The 18,481-nt window shown below is 44.3% G+C and overlaps 1 protein-coding gene across 1 annotated transcript; it reads left to right on the top strand.

The window, feature by feature from the left end:
- Positions 1–7,467: 7,467 nt before the first annotated feature.
- Positions 7,468–12,383, top strand: SPINK2 (serine peptidase inhibitor Kazal type 2). Its single transcript, XM_051790708.1, has 4 exons — positions 7,468–7,595; positions 7,950–7,987; positions 8,540–8,649; positions 12,219–12,383. Exons 1-4 carry the CDS (start codon positions 7,547–7,549, stop codon positions 12,262–12,264), a joined length of 243 nt encoding a protein of 80 aa, XP_051646668.1. The 5' UTR covers positions 7,468–7,546; the 3' UTR covers positions 12,265–12,383.
- The last annotated feature ends 6,098 nt before the right edge of the window (positions 12,384–18,481 follow it).

The raw sequence follows: 18,481 nt of genomic DNA on the forward strand, positions 1-18,481 counted from the left end.
AGTACATTGAGCGGGTTTTCCAGGAAACATTCATTTATGGGGTTGGAGAGAGCTGCAGTACATGCTGCCATGAAACATGCTCAGGGCACAGCACTGCATAAACAGGGCACCGAGGAAAAGGAGATGCTAAACCTAGTGCCTGTCCTTCCTTCCACCTGTCTTCCCTCTTCCCTGTTGATAGCTACCATCTACCCCTTTTCCCCTGGCATGGATTAGATGCAACCTCCTTGTCCTACAAACCCAAGGGCACAAGAAACTGGACAGAAGCTCTGCTGGAACAGAGATGGGGACCACAGCTTGTGCCTGGATTAGGCATTTCTCAAGTTACCACAGCATTCACAGAGCCCTTTCCTGCAGGGTGAAGAGAAAGAAGAGAGTGTGAGGCTGTCTCTGGAAGCAGATTTGGATAGGCACTGCCCTGGCTGAAACCACTCTGTGATAAATAGGTGGGCATTAAAGAAGGTGCCTTTGGCTTTTCAAACTGTCTTCCCACATGAAAATAAGACAAACATTGCTGGACCAATTCACTTGCAAGCACTATGGTGATTTAGTAGCAGCTTTGCTCCCATGGACACACTCTCTGTCATTTCACAGCTGAACACAATTTCTGCTGACATTGCTCTATAGCTGCAGGTCATCTATGGGGTTTAGCCTTAGCACCCAGAAAAAGGTGAGCAGCCTTCTGTGTAGGTTCCCTTAACCTTGTCCCCTTTAACAGCTTAAGCAGTCAGAAGAAGGTCTTACAGCCTGTCTTGAAAGTTTCTGCTCTTTGAAAAAACTTTTGACATAAGAAATGCCACTGGGACCAACTACCTCCCTCTAAAGTGGTTATGATCCCATAGCAAATCACTGATGAAGTGCATCTCCCCTCTAGCAGGACGGTGGCCCAGCTCTGCTGGTTCTGTCATTTGAACTAGCACACAGACAGATAGCAGAAGTCAAAGCCGGCACCTGCAAACCTGTCCATGACAGATCAAATAGACAGAGGTGCTTAGTCAAATTGAAAACAACAGCAGAAAAGAACTTCTGTAGGAGAGAGAAAAAGAAAAGTATGTTGATTTCTGCCCATCAGGACACCCTTCAGGAGCTTTCTGGAGGCTCCAGGGACTACTAGAGCCCTTGTTCAACTCTGAGCATCACAGTAATACATACACATTTCTCTGCCAGGCAGAAGGCTGTTGCTTTGTGCTGTGATGGTGACTGACGGCACGAGCAGATCCTCCAGGAGTGTGTGGGTACACTGTGAGAGGCTCATCCCCCTCCAGGGAGCACCTCCACGTTACACACAGGTGGGAAGGAGCCAGAGACACAAAGTGGGCAGTTGGCCAGCCAGTAAATTAATTTCAAAGACCGGCAGATGATAGATGGGGTTCATTTGGGAAACAGGAGAGGAAAAATTGCCCGTCTGTGACTGATATAGCAGAGAACAGTGCAGGACGGAGCAAAATGAATGGATGCCAAGGGATCAAGGAAGGAAAGACTGAGTGCAGTGTACATAATTGAATCCCTGAGGCCTGGATCCTGTCTTTTGGACTACGTGGGATTACAAATGTAGGAGCACAGCTGAAATGAATGATTCATGTTCTCTTCGTGACAGATAGGACCCCCCCAGAGCAATCTCTTAGTGGTGTGGGGGTGGGAATGCTACTGACAGGATGGTGAGGGAGTGTGATGAGGAACTTCCTCCACATCTTTCTATGAACCTTTGAACCCAGCCTTTATGGAAAAAGTCTGGAGGAGTCTACCAAAATTAGAGGTGATGCCACAGCTCACGATCTGGCCAGGAAGGCAGCATGTCAACTGGAAACAACTCACCCTGCACAACAAACCCAGACTTACATCAAAAGCTTATTAATCTGCTCAGTGCTGCTGAATTCTCCCCTGCAGGAATCATTGTCAGGGATACTAAAACATTAGAAAAATCAGCTCTTTTCCCTCTGTCCATCTCTGCCCTGCTGCTGTGCAGGTTCAAGTTGGCAGAATCAGCCAATTAACAAGTGCCAAACAATTTATAGGGCATTCCCAGTCTCGCCAGAAGCAGAGGCCCTCCAGTCCCTTAGGAAAGAAGCCTTTAGAAATGCCACCCACCCCAGGCTGATGTGCTGAAAAGCAGCTCAGAAGCATTTTTGTTTGTCCTGTGCTATGTTCCTTTCAGGGTGTTGCTTGTTTTTACCCCTGCAATTACTCAGGTGAAGAGACAGGCTCCTGTACTTATGGCAAGAGACTCACATGTACGTGGCACAGGTACAGCTGGGATGTGCCCAAGCACTGTGCCCTTAGAGACTGTCTGCCAGCAGCACAGGCAAACCAGCTGCACTGTCCTGCTGCTTCAGGGGATGTAAACATCCTCCCCCACATGACCTGGGGCTTTGAGAGGATATTAACTGCAGATTATGTGTAGCATCCCTTTCACCAGCCTTCGCTCCCCAAGAGAAACCATCAATGATGGCCAAGAGAAGAGCACATTGGAGCAAATGCATAGCCAGACTTCTCCTGTGCCATTTTCCTGCCTACAGCAGCCTGCCTACAGCAGCCTGTTCAAGCAGGAATTTTCATGCCATTAAGGCCACTTATTGTTTCTTACCCTGCAACTCTCATTTTTTCTTCCAATTTTCTTCCAATTTTAAACCTTTAGCATCCACCATAGCCTGTGGCAAAAAGGATATTCCACATGGCGGAATCCTACACTTTAAGGCAGGAAGAAATCCAGTGCCTTACTCCCAATTCTTCTGGTACCTGAACTCATCCCTATATCCATTTTAAGCAGATGAGGCGATAGATCAGCTTGCTTTTTGAGATTGCAAACTAATTTTATGCTGAGATCTGGTGTCTCATACCTCATTCCCAGCCTGCCCTGCCACCGAAGCCCATGCTGCTGTTGTGCTTGAGAAAATCCATAAATAGCCTGACTCTCTCTTTGCAGAGATGTCTTTTCACTAAGTGGTACAAAACAGTTCTCCACTTGTCCCATCTTCATGAAATAATTTGGGTTTTGATTAGGCTCATTGGTCTTACTCTCTGAGGTGCTGAGAGAGGCACAAAATAGTTATTAATGCACTAATTCAAAGGCTTTCCATGAATCAGAGAACAATAGAGAATGCTCCTAAGGTTCCCCTTATCACCACTCAATTTTTCCATATGGTAGAAGAGTAAGGAACATATTGAAGCCCTTTTTACTGCAATGAAGGCATTTCTGCACTCCTGGACATTGCCAATGTCTCACTGACAAGTTCCTGAGGACCCGACAAATAAAGTGTTGTTCCTTCAGTTTTGGCACACTCATCCTGGCACAGGTATGCTAGCCAATCTTTCTTTCCCAATAAAGGTGATATAATTTCAAATAACAGGAATAAATGGTACCACCAAATACATTTTTGATACCTTTGTTAAGCTGTATATCCATAAGTCTCCATCCTTCCAATGTCTGATGCCTACTGATTTCAGGAGAACAGACAACATAAGCAAACACAATATGAATCAGCAGGTCAAAGCTCTGAATGGATTTCAGGGATAGGGACACAGAGTCATAGTAGTGATGGCTGGAAGGGACCTCTGGGTCTCTAGCCCCCCTCCCACTCAGAACAGAACTACTGCCAACAGTATATCAACAAAGTTGTGACCTTGTCTAGCTGAGTCTTGGAAATCCCCAATGATGTCACAGTCCACAAGTCTTCAACACATTTTCTTTGCGAGAAACACCAAGAATAGGGGGCAAGTTCAGATTTTCACAAAGAGACTCAGTTACTTAAAAATGAACACCAGATTGGGATGAAGGGATACAGAGTGCAGCCCTGTGGAGAAGGACTTGGGGGTACTGGTGAATGAAAAGCTGGACATGACTTGGCAATGCGCACTTGTAGCCCAGAAAGGCAACAAAATCCTGGGCAGCATCAAAAGAAGTGTGGCCAGCAGGTCGAGAGAGGTGATTTTCCCACTCTACTCCACACTCACAAGACCCCATCTGCAGTGCTTCATCCAGTTCTGGAGCCCTCAGCACAGGAAAGACATGGACCTGATGGAATGGGTACAGAGGAGGGCCACAAGTACGATCAGAGGGCTGAAGCACCTCTCCTGCGAAGACAGGCCAAGAGAGTTGGGGTTGTTCAGCCTGGAGAAGAGAAGGCTCTGGGGACACCTCACTGCAGCCTTCCAGTACCTAAAGGGGGCTTATAAGAAGAATGGGGACAGACTTTTTAGTAGAGCTCATAGTGACAGGAAAAAGGGTAATGATTTTATACTAAAGGAGGGTAGATATAAGGAAGAAATTCCTTACTATAAGGACAGTGAGACACTGGCACAGGTTGTACAAAGAGGTGGTGGATCCCCCATCCCTGGGAACATTCAAGGTCGGGTTGGATGGAGCTTTGACCATCATGATCTAGTTGAAGATGCTCATTGCAGGGGGTTTGGACTAGATGACCTTTAAAGATGTCTTCCAGCCCAAACCACTCTATGACTCTATGCTGGCATTTATCATTCTTTGTCTAAAAGCTTTTATTGACATTGAATCCATGCCACATTCAAGCACATTATTTTTCTGCAGCTTGTTGATGTCCACATTAATCACTGGCTATTTTTTTAAGACCTACTCATTACTGACTGTATAAAAATAATTCCTGTTTTGCTTAGCCTGGTTTTGGGAGACAGGGAACATCCTGGAATAAGTCTGGGCCACCCACACCATGACCCTGTGTTAGAGTTTGCCACTTCAGTCCAATCTAGGTGGGGTCCTCGGGGATTTTTAGCAGTAGGTCCTTGCTCACCTGGCTGATTTGTGCAGATTTAAGAGAGGAAACACCTTCACAAGCAGACCCAAGCAATCGAGCATCTCCAGTAGGCAGGACAGTCATGAGTGGCTGAGGATAAACTGTACAGGTGGAACTATAGAATGACCTTCCTGCCACCACCACTAGGGTGGTAAAAATGAATGGCCAATCTTTGCAGCAATCTCAGAAGCACCTGGACAGCACTCACTGGAGCAGCAGCAAGACCAAGGAGCACCAGAGGGTTTTCAATCCCAACAGTTTGGCCCAGCAGTTTGTTTTGTTTCTTCCAAGGCACAGCCAGACTACAGGCCAGTCCTGCTGGAAGCAGTGGCAAATACACAGTCACTCCTTCCATTAAGCATAAGGCAGAAATAAACCTTTTCTGCAGGGATGTAACTTCTAATTATGCATTGTTCCCTGCAGCCTATATGCTAGGATCATTATTATCTTCCATGTTTATTAATCAGCTACCTGATGTTAACAAGAAGATAACTTCTAGAAGATATGCAAATAATTCTGCAATTTTCCTTTCCAGTGACTCAGCATTCATATCAGAAATGTGTTAACAGGATACAAAAGCTATTTAGAAGCCCTCTGAGTAATTATCCTCTTCCTTGCTTCCAGTTCTTAATAATTTATAAAAGAAAATTGATATCTTTTAATAGCCCTCAATCTTTCCAGAAGAAAAAAATTGTAAGTTATCTTTTCTTCTATTTAATATCTTATTTCTATAGTTTTCCCTTCTCTAAAGACCTGTCTCTAAAATTTTATTCAAATAAGGCAAAATTAAATAACCTCAGTAGAAAATTTAGTAGAAAAATTTAAATAAGTGAAACAAAATGCTTTCAGAACTGAGGAGACTGGACTGGCGCCAGTTTCAAATACAATTGTGACACTGAGAGTTAATAGAGCACCTTTGGGTTACTTTTTCCTGTTTTCTCTGCCACATCAGAAGGAAGCATCTGGGACAGAATACGTGGCTGTGAATGAGTTCGTGTTACTGTCACAGAAAGATAACTCGAGTGATGTTAAACCAAAATTGTCCCATTCATCCCATTTACCTGAGATCAAGTGCAACATACCGATGACCATATAATTTCCTCATTGGAAAATACATTAATGTGGAGAATGTTTTTTAGGGGGTAGGTGTTCTCTGAGGTGAGATGATAACACTACACACCTATTTTGTGCTTGCTGTGCTGGAATTATTCAGGAGAAAGCTCATCTTTGCTACCAACAGCTACACTGAGCTCTTACTGGGTTTGTTGAGTTCAGGTTTTTTTTTTTCTGTGCAAGAGTTTTGTACTTAACTGTTTAGTGACATGAACTTCAGAAATTAACAACTTAAGAAGTAACTCCTACCCTTGGTTTTGCTTTCTTCACCTTTCCCTTGTTTCTGCTTTCTTCACTTTCAGCTGGCACCTCTTCCTTCAAAAAATCATACCTTCAAGAAACAAGGAAACCCACCACAGCCTAACTCTTCAGTATTTAACCCCCTGATGCTCCTTCTCCCAAGGAAATTTCTCTGGGACCTAAAGGTTCCCCCAGGATGGCAAATCCAGCAAACACCCCACCAGTAACAAGATAACAAAAAGATGCCCTCAACTCAAATGGCTTAGCAGGCAAACCTGGGGCAAAACCTTAGGAAAAGCTAGGGAAGGAGATCAAGCAGAGAGAAATACCCCTCTACACGCTTCACCAGCCACAAGATATTCTGATCAGGCACGTTGCTTAAAATAGCCAAGCCAGAGGCTTTTGCGCGAAGCATCCCTTGTCACGGGTAGTAATCTCAGAGGTGTGCTCTGAATGAAAGTTTAACACTGCAAACAGTTTGCAGGGGTTACCTGGAGGAATGAGAACATATTAAGCAGATAGTAACCTCCGAATGACGCCATGTGGGCAGGGCACACTGTCAGAAACATGCAGAAGAAAAGCCATGCTTGGAAGGACTCAGAGGCTGACACAGAGACAAGAAGGATGTGTGTATGTACCTATATGGGACATATCAAAACACTTGACAGGTCTAACTCCAGCTCATATACAGAGGCATAGGTCATTTTACAAGAAGTCCATGCCCTATATTTTGGTAAACTGCATACAAACATTTGCAGTGCCAGACCCTGCGTAAAGCCAACTTCTGGGCTCTGCAAAACTAACCATTCTTATCAGGAAGCAACAGATGAGGTGCTCTTTGGAAAGCAGTGCTACCAAGACACGGAGCCATGCCAGCACGATGGCGTACCAAGACTTTCCAGCCCCTGCTGGCCTGTGCTCTCATGCCTTTGGAGGCAGGCAGGTTGGTTTTATTTCTGAGGTTGTATTAATTTTTCTCTTCCTCTTGGCAGGAAGGCACTCATAGTTCTGCACAAGTCACTTCATGTCACTTCTTGAGGAGACAGGGGCTACGACCTAAGCAGCCACATGGCACTCCAGGCGTATTTCCAGCTTCTCCGAGTTGCCCAGGATACTCTGCACAAACGCGCAGCACTAGCGACCTGAAGTCAAGCAGGGGAGCCTGGGGAATGCCGAAATCACAGTCGGGCTCCCACCATTAACTGCGCCGCCCAGCTGCCCAGCCCTGACGGCAAAGCTTTTCATTCCGCGAGCACGCACGTTCCTTGGGAAGGTTTCTGCAGTCCTCAACACCCGCGTCCCCTCCGTGGCATCCCGGCCGTGCCCGTGCCCCGCTCCGCCACCCGCTCCCGCGCCGCCCGCTCCCACCCGTGCCGCCCCCGCGGCGCGGCCGTTGCGCCCCGAGCCGGCCCCGCTCAGTTCGCGACATGGCGCGGCGGCTGATGGCGCTGGTGCTGCTGCCCGTCCTCCTCGCCGGTACCGGGCGGTGGCGGTCGGGGGAAGGGAGGAGAGCCGGTGCCGGGGAGGTGGGAAACGGGACTGTACCGTGCCCCGGCCAGTCTCGTCCCAGGGAAAGGGAAGGCTGAACTGGTGCCGTGCCCCGGCCGGCACGCCGGCGGGATCTAAGCCGGGGGTGGGCATCGGCCGTCCGGAGGCAGGGTGGGGAACCGGCACAGGACGGTGCCGGACAGCGGCTGGTCGGGGACGGGACGGGACCGGACCGGACAGCAGCGGGTCCAGGGGTCCGGAGTCGGACAGCGACTGGTCCCGCGGAGGTCGGAGGGAATCCGTGCGGGGCTGGGCTCCGTTAACGCCGGTTGCTCCCCACAGGGCTCGTCTCGTGTCCCGGTGCCGTGGCCAGCTACCCGGTGAGTGCCGCCTACCCCGTCGTCCCCGGGAAGGTCCCCTGCCTCCCGGCCTCCCGGTGCCGGCGGCCCCTTCCCCAGAGCCCCGGGCCTGGCGATGGGGAATTTGTGCCTGTCCTGGCTCCGGAGCCCCGGGGCTGAGCAGGGAGCTCTCCCCACAGCTGAGGGACTCGGGACGTGCTGGCACCACCTGCTCAGGCTGCAGCGCACCAAGTGGTGATTCCCCATCCATTACCAGCTCCATCTGCAGTTGTCTTTCATGGGAACGCGCTGTCCGTGTGTCCCGCTGAGGTTCGGAGGTCGGACGGGCTGGGTTGTGTGGCATGCATATGTCCTGACACCACAGCTGAAGCCGTGCCGGCAACAGGAGCCAATCTTCAATTGATAAATTCCCATAGAAGTGTGAAAGATACTGTGACACTTTAAAATGCTGTGTCAGCTCCTGTTGGACACTTTTTTTTTCTGTGCATGAGCATGCCAGTATTCTTCAGAAGCTGAGCAGAAACCTGTTTCAAATGGTGTATCTTAGACCTCTTTTGTACCTGTCTTCCCTAGCCGGACTGCTCCAAGTATCCTTTGGCTGGGTGTCCAAGGGACTTCCATCCAGTTTGTGGCACTGATGGGGAGACCTATGGAAACGAGTGTGTGCTCTGCCTTTCAAACAGGTAGTCACTTAATTGACATCTTATCCTTCCCTTCCCTGTATGCAACTAGAATCTTCACCCTGACATCCCAGCTAACTGATAGATTCTTTACTGGCTTTGGAGCATTTGCACAGCTGCACTGCGGTTTCAGCAGTGTCCTCTCAGATGCAAATCCCTTGCAGAATATTTTCTAATGATACCCGTAAATGGGTTTGAATGGATTCAGTTGGCTGGGAGTACTGAATATTCACTTTTGTAATTCCTAACAAGAAGTATCTTAGAGGAGGTTGCCTGTTATGTTCATACAGTGCCATATTGCCATTTAATATAATGACATATTCTTCCACACTCTCCATCAGAAAACATGAAAGATCCCACCCAAAATGCAGCTTTTAATTCAAGATCCAATCTCCTGTCTTTCCTTTCATAGAGAAGATTAAGAATGCCGAGTGTTACGAGAAAATACTGTTTTGCAATAATATCTTACAGGTTGCCTAAAAATCAAGAAAAAGATTGCCTGATAGAATAATTTAATAATTAATTAATTAACGATAACAATTAATTAATAATTAATATTAATAATTAATAATTTAATAATTAAAAAAAACCAAATTGAAAACATAGAAAATCAGTATGTAACGAGCATTGTTACCCCCCATTATGATTGACTGGAAATCTTTATAGAGTGCTCTCTCAGTACAAACTGAGAGGAACTGCTTGTGAATAGAATTTTAATGGTGAAAGGCAATTTATATTAATGAAATAACAGATTACAAAATTATGAACAGAGAGATCTCAAGAAAGGGAAGGCTGAAATGTGTTTCTGGCTTCGAGGCAGAGGAAAAATTAATTGTGACCAGATAATTTACAAAATTCGAATGACCAAATGACCAAGGGAACATAAGCAAAACAAAAAAAAGAAAACAGGGAACCACAGCTCACGCAGAGTACAATCTGTAAAAACGGAAGAAAAGAGGTTTTGGCATATTACATATTAGGAGCCTACTCACCTTTTACTGTCTAAAATGATGTTGGAGTAAGTTATTAAGCGATTGGCTTTGTACATAACTAGAGGTAAAAAAGAAAGTAAGCAGAGCTGATACAGATTTGTCAGAAATAATCCGATCAAATCCATGAGATTTCATTTTCTGGCAAGATAACTGGCCAAACAATGTAGGAGGAAACAGAAGTGCTACTGCATGCTATTAATAAGACATTTTACATATCTCCACTTGACATTCACATAAACAGACAAATAGTTATTCAGCTGAAATTGTTAAAGGATGAAGTCACAGAAGTTTGAAATGCTGTGGTTCAAAAGCAGCAATCAGTATTTTACAGTCAACCTGGAAAGAGCTATTAAGTGAGTTATCCTTTAGGTGTAACATGTAATTCAGTATTTTTGTAATTAAAATGGATACTGGAAACAAGACAATAAAAATTGCAAATGGCACGGATATGATGATCTGAGCAGGACAGCATCAAAATTCCCAGGGCTATGGAGAAACTGAGTGAAATCAGTACAATAAAAGACAGAGAAGTGCCAAGTATTGCCCACGGAGAGTGGAAATCCATATTGTGGAGATATAGGCAGAAGAACATCTAATGACTTAAACAGTGTCTTTGATCCTTTCAGAGCAGAAGGATGGGCTTTGAGATCCAGCCTTATGTTTCTAGGATGTTTCATTTTTTTAGGCGTGATCCCTCAGTTCCAGATGGGTGCATGGCAGATCCCTGAATACAGCATTGCACACAGAACAAAGGGTTTTCCAGCCAAATCTGCTGTTTATTTCAACTCTCTTAAGTGATTTCTTAAGTAATTTGTGATGGGGCTTATGTCTTTTTAGTATAATATGTAATGTACATGTTTTGTGTGATACATGGGATTTAATCCAATTACACACACAAGGTAGAATTTTATTTAGCATATTTTTGTTGTTGGAGTTGTTGTCCTAAAGTGTTTGACTTGGCATGAACACAACACGGATAAAACACTTTGTTTTTCTTATGAAAAACATAGTCATAGTCATAAGCATTGGTCATTTCACTCCAAGGAGTCTAAGGTACAGTCTGTCACACTCCTTAGGAGGGGAGAACAAGGGGATCTTTTTCCCCCTCTTAACCAGCTGCATGACCAGTTGCTGAAATAGTGTAATGTGGTGATAAAGAAACAGTCACAGATATATGGGCACATCCAGTACTAAGTTACAAAAATTCACTTCTCAGTTAGCTTAGGTGATTCTGAACAGACAACTTGCAGGTTAGTTCTAGCCCATATTTAAGCCCATGAAAGGACTTTTCAGAGGGAGCTGCACTTCTCTGATGACCAAGACGGAACTGTCCATGGGCTCTTTTAGCCATGGAAGACTGTGTGGGCATCCCAAAAGCCCCATGTGCATTATGAGTACTGCAGAAGAGGTTGCTGTGACTGATCCATGATAACATGAAACACCTGGAACAAAGGTGCAGCACAAACCCTGCCCATCCTGGTTCTGCAGTGAAGCTCTTTAACTATAAGACCAAAGTTGGTCTTCCTCCTTGCCTTTTTTTTTTTTTTTTAAAGCTTAGATTTAATCCATTCTTAAGTGGGTGCTCAAATGCAAATCTCAGGTCTCTTCCACACTCAGTGTCCAGTAGCAATGACAATATCTGATACTAATTTAAACCTAGTCTGGCAGCACCAAAAGCTCTTGGAAACAGATGCAGAAGCTTGAGCTGCCTCTGCAGGGTTTAGCCTAAGGTCTATCCTCCAGTCAGAACTTTTTCTTGCATTTTTACAGGTGTTTTACATCCCCTGATCTTGATATTTTCTTTCATATTCCTAATTTGCTCCACTCCCTTCTGGTTAAAAGATCCCTGATACAACTATTAGTACAGATTATCCCTACCTTTGGGTAATCATAAGTCTCTTGAATTTCATGAGGAGTAAAACAGCTTGACTCTATTAAGATAGGGAAGCAAACTGAAGAGGTAGGACAATTTGCATTCTATTACTTTCTTTTTGTGTCTGCACTTGTCTGGTAAATTGAGACTGTACATGGAGCACCTCAAAATAAAAAAAATAAAAAAAAAAGTGTTTCCAAACTAAGGGATACTTGGCTAAAATTTCCTTAAAGAAGATTCCAGTGTTCAGAGAACCACACATTCGAATTTTAATGAAGCCTCAGATGCAGAGATGCATCAGGATGCACTCCCTTCCTACTGAATTCCCATGCGAAAGGGGAAAATTTTGTAAGCATTAGAACTGGCTCCCACCTCAGAGACTTTGAGGTTCATCTTGCATTAGTGCTTTGTAATTGACATGTTATTCCTCATGGAGAGATTTGTCACGTGGGTTGATAGTTCTCAGATTTGCAGATGGTTTTATCAGGTTTTTATAAGTAACAAAACCTGATGTGAGGCTGCCTCTGGTAAGTTACTCGCTCTCTGTGATTCATAAATCTTTACATCATGGTTACTTTGTGGTAATGCTTGCCACAAGTGATGCAATTAAATGCATCACTGCATTTAGACATGGGCAAGTCCACTATATAAAATGTTTCTGTCAAGTATAGTGTTTCTCTTCTGAAATATTTTTCTTCTGCTTGCAGTGAAGAAAACAAGAATGTTGAAATTTTCAAAATGGGATCTTGCTGATATGGCAGATGACCACTTTTCAAGAAAATGAGAGGGATACAGATGATCCAAATGTAAACAATTCCTTAAATGTACCTTCTGTGTAGCGTGTCTTAATAAACAAGCTTGTTTAAAGTATTGTTACTGTATCAAACTAGTGTTTATAAACATAGCCATAGTACAGTTATAACCTGAACCCAAATTTATTTTCTTATGAAAGATGGCTCATAAGAAAGAGACGTCCCGACGCTATACCAGTAAGTCAGTTGTTTGGAGAAGGAAGTGAACGGGTACCCAGTGCCATTCCCACAGCGCCACCTGGGATCAGGGAGGCCCTAGCACCCCTGTTAGAAACAAAGGCAGTGCTCTTTGCTTCTGGGATATTCTGAGCCCACAGGTGCCAACAACCCCTGAGGAGCCACTGGAGGGGTTTCCCGTGGCAGCTACCAAACCGGTGATGGCGACCCGACATGTACCAAACCTCTGCCCCTGGCTCCCTACCTGCAGGTCCTGCAGGCAGAGAGCAGTGACCTGGGCACCTTCTGCTCCTGCTGCAAGTAAGGGCTGTTTTGGAATGCTAGAGGCATGGGCAGGGGACATGCACTGCCATCCAGGTCCCCGTCCCTCTGGGCTCTGCTCCGTGAGGCAACAGTGTCACTGCCCCGTCTGGCACCCAAGAACCACTTCCTGTAGCAAACATCAAAGCAAAATCGGAAAGCCCAAGACTGATGTAAAAGAGTGCATTCCAGAGTGGATCTGGTGGACCATCCCGCAGGGAGGGTGTGCATGTCCTGGGGTTTGGTCCTTTCCTTGCACTTGTCATGAATATGGGCACATAGCCTTTCTTGGGTTTGTTCCTTTCTGTTTCCTGCATGTTGATTGAAATTAACTGTATTTGGGTTGCCCTGTGGTGCTTGGTAATGCACAGGTGGCTTCTACCTTTGATCCAAGCCAAGCAGCACCTGCTCTACCGCTGGCCCCAGACAATGGCTGTGTCAGGCTTTGCTGGGGAGCAGCAGTGCAGGTAGGGATGTACAGCACACTTTGTGCCCGAGGAATGTTCTCAGGTCAGTGACTTCGGGTTTGAAAAACAATAATGCTTTTGTCTTATGGTTCCTTTAAAGGGTCAAAACTATCCTTACCTTCCAGCACACGCCTGCTTTCATTTTCTTCGAGTGAAGGCTAATCACTTGACAGAGGAACATCGTGTGACACAACTGGAGGTCTGCAAGCAAAAAACCAGAAGCATAACAATAATGTACACCAGTCGGGTGTTTATGAACCTTTATAGATCAAAAAGATGGTGAATTTCAGTATGGTGGGCTTAATTTTTTTTTTTAAGTTAAAAACTGTAAATTACATTTAGGACAATGTTCACCTTATTCATATGAAGAGTAGGACTCATACTTCTAGACTAGGAATCTAAGCCTTCCTATGAAGCTTCCTATGAGGCTTAACTGTATGAAGAGTCCTCACTCATGGCCTAATCCAACTGCCTTCAGTGATACTGTTAGAAGTCCATTTTATATACAGGTGAGGTAGGAAGTCATCTAGATAACAGTGTTAGAGCAGCAAAATTAAGTGGCAAAGAGGGAAAGACAGTTTGTGAATCTTGCACCACTGGCTACAGTGGGTTCAAACTGTTAAAATATACATTTCTAGCTGTAGCAAAGAAGTATATTTCTCTTTAACAGAGAGACTATTATATAGCACAGGATTTGAAAAGGTCCAGCCTCCTTGAAATTAAAATTGACTAGTACAGGACTACGCACCAGCATTTGGTGATCACCATGCTTGATTTACCAGATGCACTAAAATCCCTATGTCGCTTTGATTGCTCAAAGTGCTGACTGGCATCTACTCATGGCATTAAAATTTACTGCTAAAATCAGTAGAATCGTAGAATATCCTGAGGTAGAAGGGACCCACACGGATCATCAAAGTTCAACCATTAGCCCTGCACAAGACACCCCAAGAGTCACACCATGTGGCTGAGAGTATTGTCCAAATGCTTCTTGAACTCTTTCAGGCTTGGTGCTGTGACCACTTCCCTGGAGAACCTGTTCCAGTGCTCAAACACCCTCTGGGGGAAGAACCTTTTCCTTATATCTAACTTAAACCTCCCCTGACACAGCTTCATAACTTATAATAACATAGTATTAACATAACATAATAATAACAGCTTCATAACATAATTCGTAATTCTGTAAAACATAGAAGGATGTTACTGAAACCTTTAGACATCAACAACCTTATGGCAAGCTTTCTCGTTAGCTTATTACAAATGCATGAAGCTAATAAGGAGTTATACTAGCTGAATGGCATGCTTGTGAAACAAGAAAGGATCTCTTTTCTGTCTGAGCTCAGGTTGTTGGATAATATTTTGATTGATTAGGATTTTATGATATTTTCTAGCTTCACAGGATCAGCACAGTTCTGATCTGACTGGGAGGAGAATGTGCAGCCATCCATATAGGTCAAACGAAGGTGAGATGATGTCTTACTGGCTTTTGCTAATGCAATGTACAGATTAATGTTTTTTTCCCCAGTTGAGCTACAAGAAGAGTTTTTTTAATTGATTAAATTCCCAACTCTCCTTCCTATGGAATTTTTTTTACATTTGGCCAGGAAACACATGTTAAAAAAAAGTTCCTGGACTTCACGTCTGCTGTTGCCCAGCAGGCACTCTGTGTGTGTTTTCTGGGACAGCTGGGCTTCAGCTCCCAGCTTAGCTGTGAGTAGTTTGGAAGTGCTCAGCCCCTTAGTTTCAGGCACTCTTTAAAGGGTATGTGGGCTTTCTCCATCAGAGTTGATATCTAGTTTGAACAAGGAGGAAAGCATTTCTCCTTGAATTGCTGGCACAGTCTTTCAGGACAGGGAATCCTGAAGTTTTCTTGTGTATCATAGAAACGTGTCAAACCCACCGTGCTTCCACTGAAACGTTTAAGGCTCAAAAGATATTGTTAGCTATTGAAAACCCTTGTGTATTGGAGAACATGTATCCAATGGTGCTACCCATCAGCAGTCACCCAGGAGAGACTTCCCTCTTCCTGTAGATACCAGTGCAGCTTTAGCCAGTACTATCGCTGCTCCATTTGTCCTCGGTGACACAGGAACATGAGCAAAAGCAGAAAGGAGAGCCGTGGCCCGAACCCTATGGGAGACAGTCCGAAGAGCCTGAATTGGTGGATTTCCACCTTGTCCCCTAGGTGGCAGCATTTGTTTTCTTTTAAATCTCATTTTGTGTTCTCAGTACGGGGTGTAGGAAAAGCTTTTTATAAATCAGTATGGTTTGTATGCATAAACATTCTGTTAGGAGCAGTTTCTTTTAATCTGTATTATTAATGTCACTGGTACACAATCAATCTCATTTACTTGGCAAAGTTAACTTTCTTTTTCCTGATCATTGAATCCAAGTATGTTTACTGAAGGAGACTCTACAGTACTCAGTTTTGTAAAAACTTTATTCTGTGGGCAGATGACTCATGGATGAATTTGTGGCATTCACTGCCATGTGTGGGATTGTATTGTGTTCTATCTCAGCTTTATGATTTTTGAGCTGGTCATGTAGCCGCTGCTTCATTTTTTAAACCCTAAACATTTATAGAAGCAGCATAGGTTTCTGGACAGGGCATTCTTAGCTAGATAGATAGCCTCAAAAAATAATTTTCCTCTGTAACTGTGTCTCATCTTTCACACTGAGGAAAAATTAATCCTTTTAAGAGCTTTTTTGTCAACTGGTGAGAAATTATGTGAGAATCTGGTACATGTGTTTTATTTTACCTTTTAAGCAGTTCTGGATACTTCTTGCTGACATTAGGTGCAAAAGTGTTTAGAGTTGACCTAAAACTGGTCCTACATAAGCTAGTCTGTTCTGGCTTGCCCAGTGACTGAGGCAAAGAGGCTGAAAAACCCTACTGTGAAGTGCTCTGGAGCAGAGAATAGGGCTGGGGCTGAAATGTTTAACTTGTCTGGTAATATCCAGTGTCTCTGTGCATTCTGTGGGATATTGCAGAGTATTCCCAAACTGCTGCCCTGGAAGGGTCTGGGTTTCCTGAAAGTCTTTTTTCTTATCTGCCAGTCCCTTTCAAATATTTTGGATATCCAGTAAGTTGCACATATCTGTAAATGGACACCTGAAGTGAGCCCTCCTTATTCATCTCCACTTGAAGAGCATCTGTCAAAGAGAGGAGTGGGTTCTCTAGGAAGCTTTGGGGCTGTTCTGCAGTAGCTATCTGCATGCATACTCTTACCTTCTGGTAAGCATTGGGAAACTACAAGTAGCTTGTTTCTGTCTGTGAATCACTAAAAATTAACTTTGCATTTACATGGGATTCATAGCTTTTTGGGGAAAATTTTTTTTTTGGTTTTTTTATGATGTTCTGTAAATATATGGATATGCTTGCCCCACACTGTTTCTGCCTTCCCTGAGCTTATGCTAGGAGGCATAAATACAGCTAGAATGCACAAAGTGTATTGGAATATTTGTGAATGAGATGTTACATCAGTGATTAAGTTCATCTACTAAGACTCATAGAATCATTTAGGTTGGAAAACAGCTTTAAGATCATCAACCATAAACCTAACACTGCCAAGTCCCACTAAGCTGTGTTCCTAAATGCAAATCCTGACAATCAAACAAAATACAGGTTGTGTCCCTGGTACTGTCTCTGACTATCAACTTGCCCCCTGCACTGAGGGTGCACTTGATCCCCTTGTCCAGGTCATTGATAAAGATATTAAACAGGACTGGCCTCAACACTCAGCCTTGGGAAACCCCACTAGTGACCAACCACAACTGGATGTAGCGCTGTTCACCACCACACTCTGGGCCCTGCCCTCCAGCCAGTTTTTAACATGTCAAACAGTGCACCCATCCATGCCATGTGCAGCTAATTTCTCCAGCAGAATGTAGGGCTTTGCAACCATAATCAAAGTTTAAAACTTGACTATATATTTGGTTGTCAGTTGAGAGCTAGATATTATTCATGTCAGAGTCAAATAGGAGAAGGCAGTAAGCAAGTCATCTGCATGGATCAGCCAAGGTAAAGGTTTCCTAAACTCTGGGCATAAGTGTTTGTAAACTCCTAGGAGCATCTCTTGCTATGTGATTGAGCCCAAAGAGAGGAAAAACCTGCATATTTTGGGGACTTCTTCCACTCCTACACAGAGGAAGAAGGATACCCTTTTAAAAAGTAATCAGAAGAGGAAAAGGAGATTTTTAACTCTGGAATGAAAACCAAGTGTTTGGGCACATGAAGAGGGAAAGAAGCATTTATTGTCCCCTGATAAACATTGTCTTCAGACTCTGCCATGCACCAGTAAGCAAAAAACCCATACATAAGTAATAGTGTGCTAGAATGGGGATCTTGTATACATGCAAAAATTTGATTAAATACTAGCAAAAATATGTTTCCCATGAGGAATACTAGAACTGGGACTCATGGAAATTCTAGATCCAACACTCTTCGAGATGTTCACAATTCTGCTGCTTACAGTCCTAATCAATGTGATCTAGAAGGCCCTGCTTGGAGCAGGAGGTTGGACTAGAGACTTTGAGAGGTCATTTCCACTTCACTTGTTTGTAATAGCAAGAGGCTAGTGTATTTGCAACCAGTAACTGCACTGCCCAAAGCTGGGTGTTCTCACCCTGACAGGTCTGACTATGAGAAAGCACCTAAGTTATCCAGAGTGCTGTGTGTACATACACAGCAGAAAAATGCCTCTGAACCTTCTGCTTAATTTCCCATCTCTTGCGTTTAAGTTTCTTGAGTGCAAACTTCACAAAATATGTGCTTAGGGTCAACAGTCAGCCACTAGGGATTAGTAAGATTACTTTATTCAGAACAGATAGTGCACTCTCAGAGACTCAAGAATGTCTCCAGGTCTTCAGAAATGGCAGGGCTGAACAACATCTGACAGAAACCAGCATACTGTGAGCAGTTCCTAGCTCACACCAGGTCTCTCCAGGCAGAGTACATAGTCACTTGTGTGTTCCTACTCCCAGGTCACCAAGATTTCCAGAGCAACAGGATGCTGGGCACAGAGAGCAGAGCTGGCCCCTTGTGTATTTTATTTTCTCCATATTTGCCATGATCTGGCACAATGGCATTTCTAGTGACCCAGCTGAGCTGTGGGAATGCCACTGAGCCCGTGACAGCCCTTAGATGTACTCGGAGTCCTAATCCATTCTGGCAGTCAGTAACATGGGACATGGCCAGGGGGTTGGGTAGCCAGG

This window comes from Manacus candei, unplaced genomic scaffold (assembly GCF_025592945.1).
Source record: "Manacus candei isolate 608988 ecotype Guabito, Panama unplaced genomic scaffold, ASM2559294v1 h1tg000028l, whole genome shotgun sequence".
Classification (NCBI taxonomy): Eukaryota; Metazoa; Chordata; class Aves; order Passeriformes; family Pipridae; genus Manacus; species Manacus candei.